Below are 21,969 nucleotides of genomic sequence, written 5' to 3'. Positions count from 1 at the left end.
AATGAGGAATTGTAAAAAAGACGGCTTCCCACGCCAAGTTACTACAGTCAGAGCAAGTTTTGAAACCAGAGTTTTAGTTTGTGATTTATTAATTATGCCATACAAGCTACAGTTTAAATTTCTGGCTATTAAGTTCCTTAAGCCAAAGAAACGTGGATCCCTCAACAAAGATGAATAAAAACTACCATGTGAAGGTGGTGAACATTAATTTAACAGTGTGCACATACCGAAGACTTAATACTCTAAATTCGAGGTAAAAAAGACAGGATGCGATTATTTTCCAAAAGCATTGGTTTTATTTATACAGACAGAGTCCTAACCATTTCAGTGGCAGCAAGAGTGGGAGAAGTTCCTTTTTCAATCGAGGGGCCCCCAAAATGTTGGTCTGTTGTTACCAAACACACAGGCAAGTGGCGTCACGGATTTGGTAAACTAACTACAGTGTCTAGTCTCTCTCTGCTAGAGCAACAAGGTGAGCGTCAATCTCTGCTTCTGTAAGAATCCTGGAAGGCAAAGGGAAAAAAACCCCACAACTATTTACTTTTTGAAAACCTTTTATTATGCAAAATAAACACACACATACAAAAGTAGGATAGCAATGACCTTTTGTGTACCTATCACCCAATTTGATAGGTTGATACCCACCTGATTCCTGATTTAGGAAGATGCCCTGGAGGAGGGCATGGCAACCCACTCCAGTGTTCTTGCCTGGAGAATCCCATGGACAGTAGGAGCTTTGCGGACTACAGTCCACAGAGTTGCACAGACACAATTGAAGTGACTTTGTGTGCATGCAAGTAGTTTATACAGTTGTTTATGCTTATTATTTAAATACTTACTATCTAGCTATTATTTATATATATAAATATATATATATTCTATTTATTATTTAAATACTATCACAATTTATAAATGATACAAGAGTTTTCTGAAGACATAGGCTCTTTGGTTTCTTATTTATTTAACTAGTAGATGAAAATAAAGATTTTAAAGGTTATAGCAGGGTCTCAGAATAGAACACAAGAACTAATTGGAGGTCCTTTAGAGAAATTGCTCCCGCTGGAATTTTACTGCTTTAAAAAAAAAGAAAGAAAGAAAGAAAAAGGGCAATCTTTTCCTCCAGGGGATAAAGGGGAATTCAATTATGTTTTTTAAAAAAGTTCTATAAGTTTTTCTTAAATCTTTCAAGTTTATATCACTTACCCGAAGGCAACAAAAAGGACAAACTAGAAAAATGTACTAAGGAAGCTCTGAAAGGTCTGGTTAAGCTTAGTTTACTACTTTTGTTCCCCAGCCCTAAACTTGACATGTGTTTTTTTAATTCTGACCTAAAAGTAAATACACGTAACAGTTAACATGCCTTCCAGCAGCTTCCTTGCATCTGTGATTTAACAGAAACATTCTCTATTCACAAGAGTATCAGGTTCATGGTAAAAGTCTGCTGGGAGGATTAAGTGAGCTGATAACATGTTAAGCACCCAGTACAGACCTGACTCATGGAAGCTGTGAATAAGAACAGACAAGCATCCAGTCCAGCATCAGATATTCAATTAGCTGTATGCAAAATCTGGGGGTTTCAAAGATATCCAGATAGGGTCTGATGTACATCAGTATTTCATATTGTTCTTCAAAGCTCCATTTAAATAACCACTAAATAATCAAAGCTCCATCTGAAAACTACTAGTTTGGAGCTGAATTTCTATTGGCCTTAAGCTAAAAAAAGAAAAACTCTTATACTTACTTTACTCCTTATATAAAAGAGGTTATTATGTATCACCTCTGGTATTAGGTATAAAATAAATAAAATGAGAAAAAAAGCAGTTATGTCTGTTTTAAGGAGACATCCAATAAGTTTTAAAACAGACCTCTCAGGACCTTGCTGGTGGTCCAGAGGTTAAGAATCCCCCTTGCAGTGCACGGGGACGCGGGTCCAATCCCTGATGGGGGAACTAAATCCCACAGGCTGTGGAGCAACTAAGCCTGTGCGCCGCAACTACCGAGTCTGTGAGCTCTGGAGCCCACACACAAGCAGAGTGTGCAACAAGGATGCTGCGTGCTGCAACCAAGATCCGACGCAGTTAAACAAACAGTAAAATAAACGACAATAACAACAAAACCAGATCTCTCAAGTGCTAGGGAAAAACCTAACTCATTCAAAAAAGTGTTTTTTCTTCAAGTTATAGGTCAATGAACCAACATACCTCTGCCTTTCTACACCAGAATTTATCACCAGGCAAACTTCTTTAAGTACCTTACCCAACAATATATCTCACCTGAATTTAGGATTTTCGACTGTAACTACTCCAACTTCTATTTCTGAAGGTTTGAAATCAATTGATAGAACAGTAGACAGGCATGTAATCGCAGTCTGAAAAAAAGTATCAATATTTAAAATAATATAGAATTTTTCAGAGATTCCAAGATTTTTCTCATCCTAATCTTTTTCAACTCATGAATTAACCACAAGCTATTCATTTTTGAGGTGGTAGTTCAACAGCCACACAGATTGCTTAATTCTAAGATGTTGCCTGCCAGTAACAAGAAACTTGTTTATACCAAGTTGAGCTATAAATGAAAGGCATCTCACAAGAAAAACAGGGTGATTAAGACAAAACAGTCTGTTTACCTGATGATCACTACATGCCACACAATAGGCTCAGTACTTGGAGTAAGACGTGGAGAGGATAAAAGATAAATATAGCCTTCTTTTAAGGAATTTACAGTGATAATACTTTAAGAATGTTTTAAGTGGCTTTGTACGTGATGTGATTAATTAATTCACGTAACTATGAATTGCAATTAAAAAAAAAAAAAACTTAAGAGACATTTAAACAGTACCTCCCACATAAGAACGAGATTCACATTTCCTGTTAGTATATGATAATACTGCCAACCAAACAAAGTATTAGATGATAATTTTTCCTTTCTTGTTTATCAGAATCATGTTAGTCTTCAGAATTGCTGTATCCCAGACCTTCTTTTCAACAATTTACTAAAATTTTGTTTTTAACTTCTTGGCAATAAATAAGAAGCTTCTTTAGTCTAAGGTTGTTACTAAGTACTTGTATAGGAATTTTGGCTTGTCCTGTCAATTTAAAACTTCCCAATCATAACCAACAATCCCCTCAAGAATACTGCTTAATGCTGACTCTAGGCATTCCAGTTATAATTTCTCTGTCAAGTCCTCCTCTGAGCATACTATTTTACTATGAAGATATCTGCTTCCCTGAAAACTTGGTGTGTGACTGCTTTTCTTTTAGGACCGTAAGAGCAACATTACTGACTCAACTTTCTCACTTCTGCTTCCGGTTAGCTTAAGTCTAATTTAAATCCCAGCCATGCAGGTTTTCGGCCTGGTCTTGACTTGACTCTTAGTTATATTTTCCCATTTTATGTGTTTTGCTGAAAGCAGTCTCAAATACAGTATGAGACAGAGAATTAGATGAATAAAGCAGTCCTCACGGTTCCCATGTGACACCAATTTTACTATTAACCTGACAAATTTGGATATCATGAATATCCCAGGAATAGCTTATAAAGATTGTCAATTATGCAACCATCTTCATTATTCTAAATAGCATTAAAAAAAAAGGTCAGCTCCTTTCAGTTAACTTACTTCCACTGTCTGTTCAAAGGTCCAATCAAATTTCTTCTTTACTTTTTTTTCAAGGAAGCTGGTTGACTCAGTTTGTTTAACTCCTGCTGCAGTTGCTTTAAACCCACAGTAGTAACCTGCAGGATCACACTTGTACACCTGAGGGCCTTGTTCTTCATCTATACCAATTAAAATCATACCTAAACAGAAAGAAAGACCCTCATTAAATATCTTAAACCTTCATACAACCAGATTTCATCTTATCTTGGTGTTGTCACATATCTGTTAATTACTCTGGCTTTTTTAGGATATATACATATATGTAATTCCTGAGAACAGGTTTTTTAATGGGTGACAGATAGTAAGTGCTCAATAAACGTGGAAATTAAATGATGTTATATAGAAAAGGAAACTCATGAAAGCAAAGAAAATCAAGTTAGCCAATTTCAGAATTCTTTAAAAAATTTTTAAAAAAATGTTTTGCTTTAAGAAAACTAGTAACAAAACATAGTTTATCTCCACAGATAAATTAGGTAATAAATCTCCACTTTGCAAAAGGTTTTATCACAGAGTTTAAAAGGTCTAAATGATCACAAATGTAACATACAAACAATCTTCTAATCCCTGCTATTACCTAAAGCATGTTCCTCTGAACCCCAACCCCTCAAGATGTTAACTGGTCAGATAAATTTGGAAAATAGACTTTTCACATATTATTTTTAGAAAATATACAGAAGCATATTAAGTGTTCTAAAATCTTCTGCTGTAAGCTGATCTACTTGACCTCAGTAGTTCTTAAATTTATTTGACCATAGAATACTTTTTTTTTTTTTAATTTAGGAACTACCTATTAAGGTTCCAGAGAACTCAAAGTGTATGGAACTCACCTTGGGAATGCTGGCACTAAGTGAAATAAACCTAGGGACTAGTTGCTCACCTCTATCTATAATGCCCATCTTTGTTACTGTTGATATATATTCCTGTACTAGTCAGTATAAACCAAATTCTAAATTCTGTACACATAACATATTAAATGTTATTATAATGACATACAATTAAGATAAACACCACCGCCAAACTTCTCTCTACTCAGCAGAACAGGTAACAAAGAAGGGCTTAACCCCATCTGAACCTTTTTAATATAGTGTCTTATGTTATCCATAACATTTCTTTACATTTTATACTTGACATACAATAGAAAGTACCAAGGACACCACAAAAGAGATACCCACTTACTGCCTGGGGGGCGGGGTAGTTAACACTTCCTTACTCCAGATGAGCAGGGTTTAACACATGATAAGGAACCGAAGGGCAATCAAGGCAAAAGGTACACACACAAAGGGACACAATGGGTCAGGACACACCCAGGAACGACAAAAAGATCCATGTATTACAGCAATTTCAGGACAGAGAAATGCAGCACAAGAAAGAGGCAACTTGGGAATACACTGTAAGGGACCCTGCACATCATATTAACAACAAAACAACAAAACTCTAGGATGACAACTCAGGTAGCAATATGGAACAGTCTAGGAAAGAGTAAGAAGGGAGAAAGGTGGTAAAATAGGTGGCAAAGGCAAGAGATGATGGAAAAGTGACACAGATATTCTGCAGTAAAGCTTGATAGTCTGACTAAATAGAAGACCAGGGAAGGTGAGGTGGGGGTAGGAAAAAAGTTGAGGATGAGAGTAGGAAAAGAGCAATGATTTCAAGTTTGAAGTATCTGTGGGACATGAAGGAAGAGACTGGGATGAAGCTAATGAGGGAGTGACTGACATATAGATGAGATAGTAAAATAAAGCCATGAAAGCAGATGAGATTACCCAGATAAAACAAAGAGGACAGAAGGACCAAGGAGAGAAACCTGATGAACAACATTTAAGGGACCCGTAGACGAGGATAAACTAAGGAAAGTGAGGAGGCAGAGGAGAAGAGTATCACTGAAGAAATCAAGGGAGACTTTTTTAAGTAATAGGTCAATCATTACACTGACTGCTTTAATTCTCATAAATAAATGACATGCTGTCTGAAACAGACATGTTGAATTTTCCAGGCTAACTTATTCCATTAAGTTTAAATCAATAAATCTTATTTCTCTCCCAATAAAATTTTACTTGTTTTTTAAAAGAAGAAATTTATTCTTCTTTATATGACTATAAAGTATATAAAATATAAAGTGTATGAATCACAGGCATACGTGTGTGACCCTGAATCTTTAGGGTGGTCAAAAGAAACAACTACAATGTTAAGATGCCTAATTTAGGCATTTTCACTCAACTAGTAATCTAGAGTTGCAGTGGAATCTCCACTACAAAAGCCTAATAGTGTCTCATGTTTAAAGGTGTGCCTAAAAGACTGCTGTGAATCCTATCCTTCCAACACCCATTTATTATAAAGATTTTTCTCACCTTTCATGATTTTCCAAACCACATGTTCAAAACCCAAGTCTTGCTGAAATAACTTTCTTAATGTATGTTCTCTAAAAAACAATCTGAATTCATTAATTATTTGGGAGACTTGTTTGCATACTTACAACAACCAAGAGGCCGCATTTCAGCATTCTGTGTGTAGACCTGAGAAATATCAGCAATTCTTTTACACAGCATGTCCACGGGAATTTCGTAACCATACTTGTATTTCCAATTAGCTGCCTCATAGCGTGCCCTCTGTACCTGGGATCTACTGTCAGCTTAGAGCATAAGAAACAAAGGTTTATTTCGTTAGAAGGAAAGCATGAACCTCAAAGCCAGGTAACTGTCACAACATATGCATGTATCTCATTATGACTTAAGGAAAGCAGAAGTGGTCCACAATGGTTTTTTCTCCCACCAACATACAGTGAATGACTCAGCAATAAGTATGTGACAAGGAAAAAAATGTAAAAGATGAAGTCCTATACAGAGATAGCTCTGCTCTTTTATGCTGAACTCTTCTTCATCAGCCATCACAATAATTTCTAAAAGTGTCTAATAATCTCCCAAAGAACAAGGTATAAGGAGAAAGAATAAGGTTTCTCTCCACCTTTGTGTAGACTTGAATGTTCCCTTGATTTCAGAAAACAGAAACCCAAAGTTATTTTCACAATTGTCACCTACTTCTAACCAGTGTCACTATCACCAGGTTTGAGATATACTGACTTATGTCCCCTTAAATTATGAACCATATCATAGATGAAATAAATTACTAAACCATTTCATAGATGAAATCAATCAATTTTGAGAGGGGCCTCGCTCAGTTTCCCTGACAGCAGCATAGATATCTAATTCTATTAAACTTATGGTTTCAAAAAAGCACACAATACTCCGAAGACTGATACTAGCCTTGGAAGACTGCAAATCAGATATGCAGGGAAGCCTTTTAAAATTAAAAATAATGTGAAGAAAATAACAAATCTAAGTAAGTATCAGCCAGTCACCTGTCATTCCTGTCATCACACAGCCAATGTTTTCAGTTATCTTGAATAAGTGAGTCACTGTGCTGGAATCCAGTAATTTGTCCTAAAGAACAAATCAAGATAATTAAAAACAAAAAAATCACAGGTCTCTGTGTAGTGATAAAAAAACATTATGGAATTATAACAATGAACTATAAATGTCTTCTGTTCATTTTACAGTTAAAACCAATAAAAAATGGAGGTGTGGGCACTACTCTGTTTTCCTTTTTAAGATGATATGTTTTCTGTGGACAAGAACTTTAGCTCACCAAAGTGTGTTCTGAGGTACCTGAAGACAAAAGACCTAGAAATGCCATTTTGCTTATAGAAATAACATATACAGATAATAATATACCCTTGTACAAACTCATGAGACATTCTTACATTGCATTCTGCAACAACTGCCTATCTGGGCAGTACTACTTACAGGTACTTTCTTCTGTGTGACAATTACTGCACAGTCTTTCCCTCTGACAGCTACTGACGTAAGGCCACCCTGGTTAATAGCCTTAAAAGCATATTCTGGAAAATAGAACAGATTTTTTAAAATGTAAAATAAATGATCATAGATCCATGCAATTCAGTAATAAACAGTCATTAAAAATAAACAGCTTGATTAACATGGAATGCCATCTGAGATATGCAAAATCAAAATAATAATGATAATAATAAACCATGATTAAACCAACTGTATTTCTTTTCATTTTGATCATTTTCATCAGGAGCAAACACTAAATTTCCAATAATCAATTTTTATCATATCAAATCTTTATCAATTGTTTTATCATTAAAAAAAAAAATCTGTTTTATAGCCATTATTCCTACCACGTCTGGTTTTCCTGGGTAAAATTTAGGTGCTCTACATTTTCTCAAAATTTATTATTTCTGTTAACTTTCGGTCAATAACTAATTGATTGTATGCAGCTTTAATTGTTGTTACTCTTTTTTACCCTCTCTACCAAGGTGAAAATTTCTGGATCATGTTGTTTGCAACTTTCACATTACTTACACTATTGGATTCTTTAGTTTATCTATAACAAACTACAGCTTGTGCACTTCTCTAGTTGCTGTCAAACCACTCCCACGTTAAAACAGCTGATCAAAGTGATTTATAAAAACAAACTACTTTGGTACCACATGGTTTAGCTGAGACTGCCTATGGAGAGCAGAATTACAGATGAGACTATCCCTTTCAATGTTATTTATTTCTGTAATATTTAAACTTAATAAAAACGTATTTTGTAAACAGGAAAACTGCAACAAAATTTAATATATGCTCACTGTAGAAAATACAGAGGAAATATAGAAGAAAAAAATCACTCACTACTCCAGTTGTTATTTACATCTGACACATAATAAATGCTTTCAAAATTCTGTCAAGTATTACTCTGCACACCAGGTCTGAGGCCTGGTCTCATTTGGTTCAAAAAGCCACTATGATGAGGCTCATCTAAGGAAGATATTACCTATGACACCAAAGAACTTACCTTTAATAGGAGCTGTGATAAAAATCCTTTATCAAATTATAATAACTTGTTTTTACCATCTCATTATACCACAAATAATTTCTAAAATATGTTTCATAATGCTTCTCAGTTCTGTTTCTCATATGATCAATAAAGCCTGTACCAGATCAATCCTCCAGATAAACTATAAACTCTAGCCAAAACAATAACTAGCCCAAAGATACCAGAGAGAGGCCAAAAGTACATAGATTCTAGAGAGGGAGTCCGTGCCTGAAGAAGGGAATGGAGTGGGGTCAACCTCCCATTTTCATGACTTACAGCTTGCCTGCAGGCCCTAGTCTGGGCTAAACACCCACAGAAAATTCAGTCCTTTTGACCTGAAGAGCTAGAGAACAGCTTGGGGGAGTAATCACAGCTGCTGGAGAATGAGGGAGAGAAAGGAGAGAGGGAGATCCTCAATGTCTTTATTGCCCAAATCTCTGGCTGATTCCATAACCACACATAACAAAAGACAGACTCCAAGCATCTTAGCTACGATAAAAGAATTAAGGTGAGATTTAAGCTGCCATCAATTAACTGCCTGCTAGAAGGAGGAACATAACAAAATCCAGTCTTTACAACCCAACATTTACAAATGCCCAGGATATAATCCAGAATTGCTCAACATACTAAAAAAGAAAACAAAACATAGTTAAATGTGATCTACTTATAGGAGACCAACCCTTAGATGATCCAGATGTTGTATTAGCAGGCAAAGTTATTAAAACTATGTTCAGTGACATAATAAAAATATTCAAGATGAAGAAAGAAATTTCAGTAAAGTACAAAAGAACCAAGTAGAAATCACAAAACTAAAAAATACAATTTAAAATTAAAAAATTCACCAAATGGACTTAACTGCAGAATGGAGATAATATAGCAGAGAGTATGAAAAATGAATCAAAGTATACTTTTTGTTTTTTGCCTTGCTGCATGACAATGTGGGGTCCAGTTCCTGGACTAGGGATAGACTCCGTGCCCCTGCAGTGGAAGCACGGAGTCCTAACCAGTGGTCCACCGAGAAAACAGATTTAAAAATACAAGTCTGCAGATTAATATCAATAGGTATAAGTGTGTTAACTGGAGAGGAAAGAATGAGACCCAAAAGAGACACAAAAATTTGAGAAATAATGGTTAAAATGTTCCAAATTTGGCAGAAGACATAAAATTCCACACTGAAGATCCAGCAAACTCCAAGCAGGATAAATAAAAAGGCCCTGACTCATTACAGTCCAATTCCTGAAAATCAAAAGCAGGGAAAACGTTGAGAACAGAGAAAAAGAACAGATTACATACAAGAGAACAATGATTTAAATTCCATGGATTTCACCTGAAGATAGTGGAACATCCTTAAATTGTGGAAAGAAAAACCATCAATTCAGAATTCTATTTTCAACAAAAACATCCTTCAAGAATGAAAGTAAAACAGACACTTTCAGATCTGCAACAAAAATGCTAAAAGAAGTTCCCTGGGCTAAAGGAAAATAGTACCAAGAGAAACCCAATCTTTAGAAATAAGAAACATCAAAAAATGGTAAATACCTGGATAAATATAAAAGACTTATTTTATTCTCATTAATTCTTTAAAAATACATAACAAAAATTATAACATTTATGGAGTTTGTAAAATATGGAGATGTATTACTTACAGAAGGAAAGGGAGTAAGTTGACTTACAATGTTTTAAGGCTTGTACATTTTTTGTGAAATGATAAACATTAACTCTAAGAAAGATGGAAAGAAGTTAAGCATATATAATTCTTAAAACAAGACTAAAAAATGCTAAGATGTAGCCAAAAGGCTAATAGATTAAAATGAAATTCCAAAAACTGTTCAAATAATCAAAAAGAAGGCAAGGGAGGAGGTACTGAGGAAAAAACAAGCAAACAAAACAGAGACAAACAGAAATAAATAAAATGATAAGTTAAAATCTAGCCATGTCTTCCATGTCCTGGCTATTATAAACAGTGCTGTGATGAACATTGGGGTACACGTGTCTCTTTCCCTTCTGGTTTCCTCAGTGTGTATGCCCAGCAGTGGATGAATGGATAAGAAAGCTATGGTACATATCCACAATGGAGTATTACTAAGCCATTAAAAAGAAAACATTTTAATCAATTCTAATGAGGTGGATGAAACTGGAGCCTATTATACAGAGTGAAGTAAGCCAGAAGGAAAAACACCAATACAGTATAATAACGCATATATATGGAATTTAGAAAGATGGTAACAATAACCCTGTGTACGAGACAGCAAAAGAGACACTGATGTATAGAAGAGTCTTATGGACTCTGTGGGAGAGGGAGAGGGTGGGAAGATTTGGGAGAATGGCATTGAAACATGTAAAATATCATGTATGAAACGAGATGCCAGTCCAGGTTCAATGCACGACACTGGATGCTTGGGGCTAGTGCACTGGGACGACCCAGAGGGATGGTATGGGGAGGGAGGAGGGAGGAGGGTTCAGGATGGGGAACACATGTATACCTGTGGCGGATTCATTTTGATATTTGGCAAAACTAATACAATTATGTAAAGTTTAAAAATAAAATTTAAAATTAAAAAAAAAAAAAGCAGCCAAAAGAAAAAAAAGAAAACTAAAGCTTTAAAAAAATGTATTGATTTTTAAAAAACTATTAAATAAGCAATTAAAAAAAAAAGAATTGATTAAAAAAAAAAATCTAGCCATGTCAAAAAAAGAGAAATCTAACCATGTTAACAATTGCATTAAATGTTAATAGATGAAATACTCCAATGAAAAGCATAAACTGTCAGAACGGACAAAAAAGCAAGATTCAAATATATGCTGACAACCGGAGACACACTTTACAAAATGGATGAGAAAAAGTCTATTAGCCTGGGATGGAGTGGGCACACAGGGGAAATGGATGGTATTGTAAAGTGCTAGAAACCTTATATTTTGGAAATTTTTTAAATTTGAAAATTTAAAACCATACTTCTAAATAATCCATAGGTCAAAGAAGTAACCACAAAGGAAATTTTAAAATATTTTGAATTGAGTAGTAATGGTAAAATATAACAAAACTTGCAGAATGCAGCTCAAAGTGTTCAGAAGGAATTTTACCACTATGGTGGTAGGATCCTAAGGTGGCCTCCCCTCAACAATACCTGCCTCCTGGTGTTCACATCTCTGTGTAATCCCCTCTCCTGAGCAGTTAGTATCTCTAACTCCCTTCTAACTGAATACGTCAAAGGTGATGGGATGGCACCTTCCTAATTACATTATATAAGACTATCTTGCTAGCAGACTCACTCTAGACCTTCTTCCTGCTGGACTGCTAAGTGGCTCCGTGGCAAGAACCACTGGTGGCCTCTGGTGAAGTCAGTCAGAAAGCGGCTAGGGCCCCCAGTTCTACATTGCAAACCTAAGTTTCTACTTTAAGAAGCTAAAAAAGGCAAAATAAAACTAAATTAGAAAAAAGAAATAATAAAGATCAGAAATCAATGAAATGGACATAAAAGAGGACATGAGCAAAAGTCAAAAATTGATTGTTTGAAAAGTACCAATAAAATTATAAATCCTTTGGTATACTGAAAAACAGTCCCCAAATGATATCCATGTACTAATTCCTAGAACCTGCAAACATTACCATGTATAGCTCCTTTCCCCCAAAAAAACTCTCTACACACGTGATTAAGTTAATCTTCAGATGGGGAGATTATTCTGGTGGTCTCTAAATGCATTCCTATGTATCCTTATTAAGAGAGACAGATGGAAATTTTACACACAGAGAGAAGAAGGTGCTATGAAGGAGGAGCAGAGAGATTTGCAAATGCTGGTCTTGAAGATTAGAGGGATGGAGCAGGAGCCACAAGCCAAGAAATGCTGGTAGCCTCTTGAAGTGGACAAGAGGAGGGAAGCATTCTTCCCTAGAGCCTCCAGAGACAGAATGGCCCTGCTTGAGACTCTGATCTTGGTCCAATGATACAGATTTTAGACTTCTGGCTTCCACAACTGTGAGAGAATAAATTTCTGTTGTTTTAAGCAACCAGGTTTGTAGTAATTTGTTATAGCAGCCACAGAAAACTAATACAAACCTCTAGCCATACTAATCTAGAAAATGACAGAATACAAATGACCAGTTATCAGTAATAAAATGATTATCACTATAGGTATTACAGAGATAAATATTAGGAACAACCTTTTCTATACAGATGTATACCTGGGTCTAATAACTGGGTCACTATCCTTGATCTCACTTAATTTCAGTACATTTTCAACTGCCAGCTGTTATTACCTGATTGTTCAGAACACAATTTTGGCCTAAAAAATACTCCCATCTATGGGTGTTATTGTTTAGTTACTAAGTCGTGTCCGACTCTTTTGCAGCCCCATGGACAGTAGCCTGCCAGACTCCTCTGTTCATGATATTTCCCAAGCAAGAATACTGGAGTGGGTTGCCACTTCCTTCTCCAGGGGATCGTCCCGACCCAGGGATTGAACCAGCATCTCCTGTACTGGGAGGCAGATTCTTTATCACTGAGCCATATGGGAAGCCTGTCTATGGATATGGAGGGCTACTAGTTTGCCATTTTTACCACCTCTCCTCTTACAACGTACTTTTTGCTTCTTCAAGTCCTCTCTGGACTGCGCTATCACTCTTATTTGCACCTAGCCTGTCCTTCCCCTCAAGTGTCCTCCATTTCCCATGGATACTTTCTCTGATTGTCCTAGAAGGGATTCTTCAACCCTTTCTCTGAATTCCCATAGCATTTCCTATTTCACTAGTAATTTTAGCATTTTCAACTGTGTTATTTCCCCCTCTACCACCAGACTGAAAACTATAAAACACTGGTGAAAGAAATCAAAGTCCATGTTCATGGATTGGAAGAATCAATATAGTGAAAATGAGTATACTACCCAAAGCAATTTATAGAGCAATTATCAAGCTACCATTATTCTTCACAGAGCTTTGCAACCAGTCTTGAGACTGGAGGAATCAACCTACCTGACTTCAGGCTCTACTACAAAGCCACAGTTATCAAGACAGTATGGTACTGGCATGATCAATGGAATCCCCAGAGATAAATCCACGCACATATGGACACCTTATCTTTGACAAAGGAGGCAAGAATATACAATGGATTAAAGACAATCTCTTTAACAAGAAAATCTGGTCAACCACTTGTAAAAGAATGAAACTTTTCTGGATAGTCAAAGTAGGAACCAGAAACTTTAAAACTCCTAGAGGAGAACATAGGCAAAACACTCTCCGACATACATCACAGCAGGATCCTCTATGACCCACCTCCCAGAATATTGGGAATAAAAGCAAAAATAAACAAATGGGACCTAATTAACCTTAAAAGCTTCTGCACATCAAAGGAAACTATTAGCAAGGTGAAAAGACAGCCTTCAGAATGGGAGAAAATAATAGCAAATGAAGCAACCGACAAACAACTAATCTCAAAAATATACAAGCAACTCCTACAGCTCAACTCAGAAAAATAAACGACCCAATCAAAAAATGGGCCAAAGAACTAAATAGACATTTCTCCAAAGAAGACATACAGATGGCTAACAAACACATGAAAAGATGCTCAACATCACTCATTATCAGAGAAATGCCAATCAAAACCACTATGAGGTACCATTTCACACCAGTCAGAATGGCTGCAATCCAAGTCTACAAATAATAAATGCTGGAGAGGGTGTGGAGAAAAGGGAACCCTCTTACACTGTTGGTGGGAATGCAAACTAGTACAGCCACTATGGAGAACAGTGTGGAGATTCCTTAAAAAACTGGAAATAGAACTGCCTTATGATCCAGCAACCCCACTGCTGGGCATACACACTGTGTACCCCAATGTTCATCTCAGCACTGTTTATAATAGCCAAGACTGGAAGCAACCTAGATGTCCATCAGCCTGTGGTACATATACACAATGGAGTATTACTGCCATTAAAAAGAATACATTTGAATCAGTTCTCATGAAACTGGAGCCTATTATACAGAGTGAAGTAAGCCTGTATACTAACGCATATATATGGAATTTAGAAAGATGGTAACAATAACCCTGTATACGAGACAGCAAAAGAGACACTGATGTATAGAACAGTCTTATGGACTCTGTGGGAGAGGGAGAGGGTGGGAAGATTTGGGAGAATGGCATTGAAACATGTAAAATATCATGCTTGCCAGTCAGGTTCGATGCACATATGCTAAGAGGGATGGTATGCTCCCACAAAACTAATACAATTATGTAAAGTTTAAAAATAAAATAAAATTACATTTGCAACCAGTAGACACTAAGTCAAAGGTTGGCCATGGATCCAATCCAGCTTACTCAAATTGGTTTAGAATACACAGTTTTCTAGGAAATTTTTAATTAACTAAAACTTTGGTAAAATAAAAGCAGGTTTATTTTTTTGTAGAAAAAAATTCTGGTATCATTTGACCCTCATAGCAACTGTCCAGCAGAGCAAAAACCATTTAGGGCTGACATGTGTTCTGCAGTTTGTCACAGTTCCCATCACTCCTCCTGTCTCACCAGCTGGTTTCACTCATGTGCATTACTTACCTGTTCTGCTTAAATAATGCAAAACATAAGAAGCCACCAAGGAAAAGAGCTACGGCTCTCACCACATATTAAAATTTGCTCCCACAAAATACAAAAAAAATTTTTACATATAAAAAATGTTTCTCAACAGAGAATGTGCCTATGAATCAGCAAAGATCCATTAAAGGGGTCCTAGTCCTCTCTCCCTCTCTATATAGACTGCTGCTGTCCAACAGAACTTTCTGTGACGAAGGCACTGTTCTATATTTGCAAAATCCAATATAATAGGCAATAACCACGTGTGACTACTGAGCACCTGAAATATGGCTAGTGCATCTGAGAAACTGAATTTTTAAAGTCCTTAGTTAAGAATATCATCCCTGGACTTGCCTGGTGGTCTAGTAGTTGAGACTCCACACTTCCACAACAGGGGGCTCAGGTTTGATCCCTGGCTAGGAAACTAGGATCCCATGAGATGCGGCCCCCCCAGAAAAATTACTGCTATTTATCTCCTACTTTTCAGTCTCCTTCACTGCTTCCATCTCTTTAGCCGGCTCCTTAAATACTGGTATCCCCAAGGATTCTATCACTTCTCCCTATCACTGGGTGATCTTCCTATATAATCACTACTAACTGTCATCTTTAGCTCTGAATTTAGTATTTGTAAATGCTCATTTCTCCCAACTCTTGGGCTTCCCAGGTGGTGCAGGGGTGAAGAATTCGCCCTGCCAATGCAGGAGACGCGGGTATGATCTCTGGGTCGGGAAGATCCCCTGGAGAAGGACTTCTTGCCTGGGAAATGTCATGGTCAGAGGAGCCTGGTGGGCTGCAGTCCATGGGGTCACAAAGAGTCAGACTGAGCATGCACGCAGTTATCTCTGCAAACCTGCTTCTTACAGTTATCTCAGATTACTAACCACTCAAGTTTTCAAGCTACAAACCTGGGTACCATTCCTGACTCTTCACTTTCCTCTTATCAGAGAAATGTCCACTCTTGTATGTAGGATTTGCTTTAAAACACTCCAGCAGAGAGGGCTAAGTGTTTGAGATTGACAAATGACAACTGAGACTGACAAATGCAGTCATCAAAGCTGGGTTATGAATACATGTGTCATTGTACTATTCTATCTACTTTTGTTTGCATGGATTACTGGAACAACCCTCTCCAAAACGGTCTTCCTGTCATCTGTCCCTTTCTACTCTTAACTCTAATTCTATACCCAACTCTTCTGCTATCTTACTTAATAATCTTGTTCTTAACGATTTTTACTGGCTATGTCCAAAATCCATGGGACAAAGTCCAAACTGTAGCATGACACCCAAAACTTTTCAAAATTTTGCTACAATCTTTTTCCAGTTGTCACTGTCTGCTCCAGCCACAGCTGACTGATCAATACACAGGTCTCCCTAAGTTTCCTTATCTAATCTTCATGTAGATCAATTTATCTCCCCTGAGGAAACATTCCTGGCTCTATCTGTCAGTGTCACTTCCTAAAGTACCCTTCTCTGTATCAATATTTTGGTACTTACCATGTGGCATTACAGTGTAATTTTCAGTAAAATTTTGTGTAAATGAATCCCCATTATAACACTACCACCAGCATAAAATAAGCTATAAAGACACACACTGTACAGCACAGGGAATATAGCCAATATTTCATAATGACTAAAATGGGGTATAACGTTTAAAAGTTGTGAATTACTATGTTGAACACTTGAAATTTATATAATATTGTACATCAACTATACTACAACTTAAATTAAAAATAACACCACCATAAAATATATTATAGTAATTTCTATAAAAATTTCTATAAAAAATTCTATAGTAACTTCTATATTATAGCAATTTCTATAGTAATTTCTATAATTTCTAGATTCAATTAAAGAATCTAGACAGTAATTAAAAGAAACACTGGTAGGGTAAAAGTAATATCACAGTTTACAGCAGAGGAGAGCATGAAGGCCAATTAAAAAACAGAAGTTTATAGGCAGTATTTAAAAGGCATATTTAGTTTTGAGTCAGAATTTAAATGTCAGAAACAGTAATTAAACACTTTATTTCCATCACTAAAAATTTTGCTTTTTGGATAAATTTCAGAAACTTACAAAACTAGCAAACACTGTTATGTTTACCTCAGTAATCTGTTTTTGAATGTCCAAGATTATGCAAGAAAAGAACTGATAGCCCATTTCTTATTTTTTAAATAGGAAAAATTATAATGGATTATAGTTCATCTCAAGTCCTCAATTTCTTAATCTTTAATTTAAATACATAATAAGTTACCAGTATATATGTGTGTGTGTAAATATATATATTAGGTTATATACATACATATATATGTATCTATCTTAGGTTGAACCACATGAAAGAGCTAGTTTTACAGGTAAAAAGCAGTCAAACACCAGCAGGTTCAAAGGGCTCAATCTAACAACAAACCGTTACGTTAGGATGAAAACTGCATCCTTGATTATAAATAAAATAGTTAATAAACAGTTGTCTGTATATAGAGACCTCTTTCCATAGTAATCTCTCTCACACACTTTGCTTCCTCCCCTACAATTTTTCCCAACACTTTTCAACTTTTCCAGGACTGATTTGTATAACACTAGGAAAAAACAAGGGCTAAATATAAAGGTACTGTGACAACATGTTCAGGACAAGCACACAATGCCCGACAGTGGCTCACAATAGGAGCTGCTCATGTGATGCCAGCAACAGCACAGATGCACATCCCATTTATGGGCACTCATTGCGAAGCATCTACAGGTGATTCTGAAATTCTGATAATTAAAGGAATGTAAGTCAAGATTTTTTCACCCATAATTTTGTCTAAAACGCTGTACTGAGATGGAAACTAAATTTTTGGTGGCGATCATGATGTAGTATGTTTATAATGTTATAAGCCAATGTTACCTCAATAAAAAACAAATCTAAACTTAAATTTTAAAAAAGAATGTAGCCTCCTTGTGATTTTCAGCCTGTGTGACCCTAAGCCTACCAGACTTCTAACTTACAAAACTGGGAGAAAATAAATAGATGTTGCTTTTGAACTGTGGTGTTGGAGAAGACTCTTGAGAGTCCCTTGGACTGCAAGGAGATCCAACCAGTCCATTCTGAAGGAGATCAGCCCTGGGATTTCTTTGGAAGGACTGATGCTAAAGCTGAAACTCCAGTACTTTGGCCACCTCATGCGAAGAGTTGACTCATTGGAAAAGACTCTGATGCTGGGAGGGATTGGGGGCAGGAGGAGAAGGGGACAACAGAGGATGAGATGGCTGGATGGCATCACTGACGAGATGGATGTGAGTCTGAGTGAACTCCGGGAGTTGGTGATGGACAGGGAGGCCTGGCATGCTGTGATTCATGGGGTTGCAAAGAGTCGGACATGACTGAGCGACTGAACTGAACTAAAAAACAAACAGAAACCTGTGTAAGATTCTGGAAAATATTTTTCCCCATATAAACACTGGCTGGAAAAATATGGCTCCTACATTCTTCAAAGTTTGGTTATCAAAAAAATAAGGTGTTCTACTGGGACAAGGCAGGTATTCTGCATGATGTGTCAACATCCAATTCGAATGCTGTACAATTAGAATCTTATCGTTAAGATTTTTTTTGAAACTGCCATTCTGTCTTTCCCTAACCTTTAAACTTAAGCAGGAAGTGCTTCTCATTTCACAGTGCCTCCTAATGTTACATTCCTCAAAATGGTGATTTTTCAAGCAGGTGGGGTCATTAAAAATATTGGTGGTGTGTGTGGGGAGGAGCATGTGTGTGTCGGGGCAGATGTGAGATTGAGAACATAGCAGAGTTTGATCCCATGACTTTTTTGTATACTTTTAGTATGTGGAAAATTCTGAAAGAGATGGGAATACGAGACCACCTGACCTGCCTCTTGAGAAACCTGTATGCAGGTCAGGAAGCAACGGTTAGAAGTGGACATGGAACAACAGACTGGTTCCAAATAGGAAAAGGAGTACGTCAAGGCTGTATATTGTCACCCTGCTTTTTTAACTTATAGGCAGAGTGCATCATGAGAAACGCTGGGCTGGATGAAGCACAAGCTGGAATCCAGATTGCCGGGAGAAATATCAATAACCTCAGATATGCAGATGACACCAACATTATGGCAGAAAGTGAAGAACTAAAAAAAAAAAAAAAAAAGAAAGTGAAGAACTAAAGTGTCTCTTGATGAAAGTGATTAAAGTGAAAGAGAATGAAAAAGTTGGCTTAAAGCTCAACATTCAGAAAACTAAGATCATGGCATCCAGTCCCATCATTCCATGGCAAATAGATGGGGAAACAGGGGAAACAGTGTCAGACTTTATTTTTTGGGGCTCCAAAATCACTGCAGATGGTGATTGCAGCTATGAAATTAAAAGAGGCTTACTCCTTGGAAGGAAAGTTATGACCAACCTAGACAGCATATTAAAAAGCAGAGACATTGCTTTGTCAACAAAGGTTCGTCTAGTCAAGGCTACGGTTTTTCCAATAGTCATGTATGGATGTGAGAGTCGGACTATAAAGAAAGCTGAGCACCAAAGAATTGATGCTTTTGAACTGTGGTGTCAGAGAAGACTCTTGAGAGTCCCTTGGACTGAAAGGAGATCCAACCAGTCCATCCTAAAGGAGATCAGTCCTGGGTGTTCATTGGTAGGACTGAAGCTGAAACTCCAATACTTTGGCTACCTGATGCAAAGAGCTGACTCACTGGAAAAGACCCTGATGTTGGGAAAGATTGAGGGCAGGAGGAGAAGGGGACGACAGAGGATGAGATGGTTGGATGGCATCCCCGACTCAATGGATATGGGTTTGGGTGGACTCCGGGAGTTGGTGATGGACAGGGAGCCCTGGCGTGCTGTGGTTCACAGGGTTGCAAAGAGTTGGACACGACTGAGCGAATGAACTGAATATGTATGTATTATATACACACACACACACACACACATATATATGTATACATGTACACATTCAATTTCAAATCCGATTGAAGGAGGGCATGAGAAGTCTGGGTTGAGAAACACTACTTTAAAACAAGAATTCTTATGGTTATTGTTATTTTTTGGCTGTGCTTGTCTGGGTTGTGGCACATGGGGTCTTCTATCTTCGTCGTGGCACACAGACTCTTTTAGTTGAGGCGTGCAGACTCTTAGTTGTGGTATGTGGGATGTAGTTCCTTGACCAGGGATTGAACCCAGGCCCCCAGCATCGGGAGCATGGAGTCTAAGCTACTGAATCACCAGGGAAGTCCCCAAAACAAGATTTTTTTTTTTTTTAAACAGCAAAAGAGGCAAACAGTAAGTAAGTAAGTGAGTTTACTTGTGAAACTCCTGAGGTGAAAAAACATCCATTTTTATCAGCCATGTTTCTGTGAGGGATTTTAACAGCATTCCTCACAGAAACATTTACTGACTGCTTATTAATACTATGTGACAGACACTAAGTACTTTACATCTATAGGTAAATGGGATTATATTTTACATATGTAGTATTTGTAAAATTCTATACTTCCTCTAGTTGGTGTGGAGTTAGGACTCCCCAGGAATCCTGGCTTCAATACACATTACCACTTTCTAGATTAGGAAACCATCCTCTCCAGTCTGTCTCTACCAGTCCACTTCTTTTCCGTTTCTTATCAGCATGCTCCCTTTTCAGGAACAACCAGGCAGCGCTCACTTCACCTGGGAGGCAAATTCAAGTGACTGCTCCCATCTGCCTTGCCAGTCATACCCAGGAACAAGGCAGAAGACAGGGGCTCTAAAGTAGCCAGGCTTACGGACCTATTTTCCCACTGATAACATATGAAATTCCTGAAGTTGGATTTCAAACCCAAATACTCTTTATATAGCTCTACCGTTTACACACACACACCGTCTTGAACACATTAAAAGAAAATTTTCAACAATTATTAAAGTGTACAGGTAAAAATAAAAAATTTCCCTATTCCTTGAGAACAAACACCATCAACAGTTTGTTTATAATATTATAACTTTAAATTTATACCTGTATTTTTTAAATGTATCAACTTTAGACCACATTTATCTTTTGAAATCCAACTATAGAAGATGAGGAACATCTTTAATCCTTTCCACTAACCTTTCCATTCCCTTGTCATCTCCTATTTTTCTTCTACTATTTTTCCACTGTCACCATTAACAATTTGCACTCTGTCTTACATGTTTTGTCTTTGGCAGATTCTAAAGTTTAGAAACAAACAATATTCACAACACTGTGACAATGTATGTATATTTCATTAGAGAATCAAGCATGGATGGACCATAAAAGAAACAGTCCATGTCTACAGAGCTACTATCTGACAGACCACACACACACACACACACACACACACACACACGGCCAAAGAATCAAATAAAAAATAGCATTTACTGAAAACTTAATAATGTGCTAAGCACTATACATATATTATTTACTTAATCCTCAAAACCACCACAAAAGGGAGGAATTATTAGGCCAACTATGAAAACAGAAACTAAGGGTAAAGTTGTATCACTTGCCCAGGTGAGGACTATCTATGAAGCAGAGCAGGAATCTGAATCCAGTTATGGCTCCAGGGCCTGAACTCTTCACCACTATACTGCTTAATCATACTATTCTTTCACTTTCCCTTTCCTGCTGCTTCTAAGTCACTTCAGTCATGTCCGACTCTGTGAGACCCCATAGACAGCAGCCCACCAGGCTTCCCCGTCCCTGGGATTCTCCAGGCAAGAACACTGGAGTGGGTTGCCATTTCCTTCTCCAATGCATGAAAGTGAAAAGTGAAAGTGAAGTTGCTCAGTCGTGTCCGACTCTTAGCGACCCCATGGACTGCAGCCCACCAGGCCCCTCCGTCCATGGGATTTTCCAGGCAAGAGTACTGGACTGGGGTGCCATGGCCTTCTCCGTTCCCTTTC

At 37.2% G+C, this 21,969-nt stretch overlaps 1 protein-coding gene across 2 annotated transcripts in view; it reads right to left on the bottom strand.

Annotated features, from left to right (window-relative positions):
• Positions 1-273: 273 nt before the first annotated feature.
• Positions 274-21,969, bottom strand: part of PSMA6 (proteasome 20S subunit alpha 6) — a 38,344-nt gene continuing 16,648 nt past the window's right edge. For both annotated transcript variants that reach the window (XM_061394146.1, XM_061394145.1), the window contains exons 2-7: positions 7,456-7,550; positions 7,011-7,092; positions 6,129-6,284; positions 3,617-3,795; positions 2,274-2,368; positions 274-503 (exon numbers count right to left, since the gene is read on the bottom strand). In XM_061394146.1, the coding sequence (XP_061250130.1) occupies positions 446-503; positions 2,274-2,368; positions 3,617-3,795; positions 6,129-6,284; positions 7,011-7,092; positions 7,456-7,550 (665 nt within the window). In that variant the 3' untranslated portion in view covers positions 274-445. The remainder of the gene's footprint in view (positions 504-2,273; positions 2,369-3,616; positions 3,796-6,128; positions 6,285-7,010; positions 7,093-7,455; positions 7,551-21,969) is intronic.

The sequence above is a fragment of the Bos javanicus genome, chromosome 21 (genome assembly GCF_032452875.1).
Source record: "Bos javanicus breed banteng chromosome 21, ARS-OSU_banteng_1.0, whole genome shotgun sequence".
Classification (NCBI taxonomy): domain Eukaryota; kingdom Metazoa; phylum Chordata; class Mammalia; order Artiodactyla; family Bovidae; genus Bos; species Bos javanicus.
Note: the sequence above shows the minus strand (reverse complement) of the source record. Positions and strands in the feature narration are given on the sequence as shown.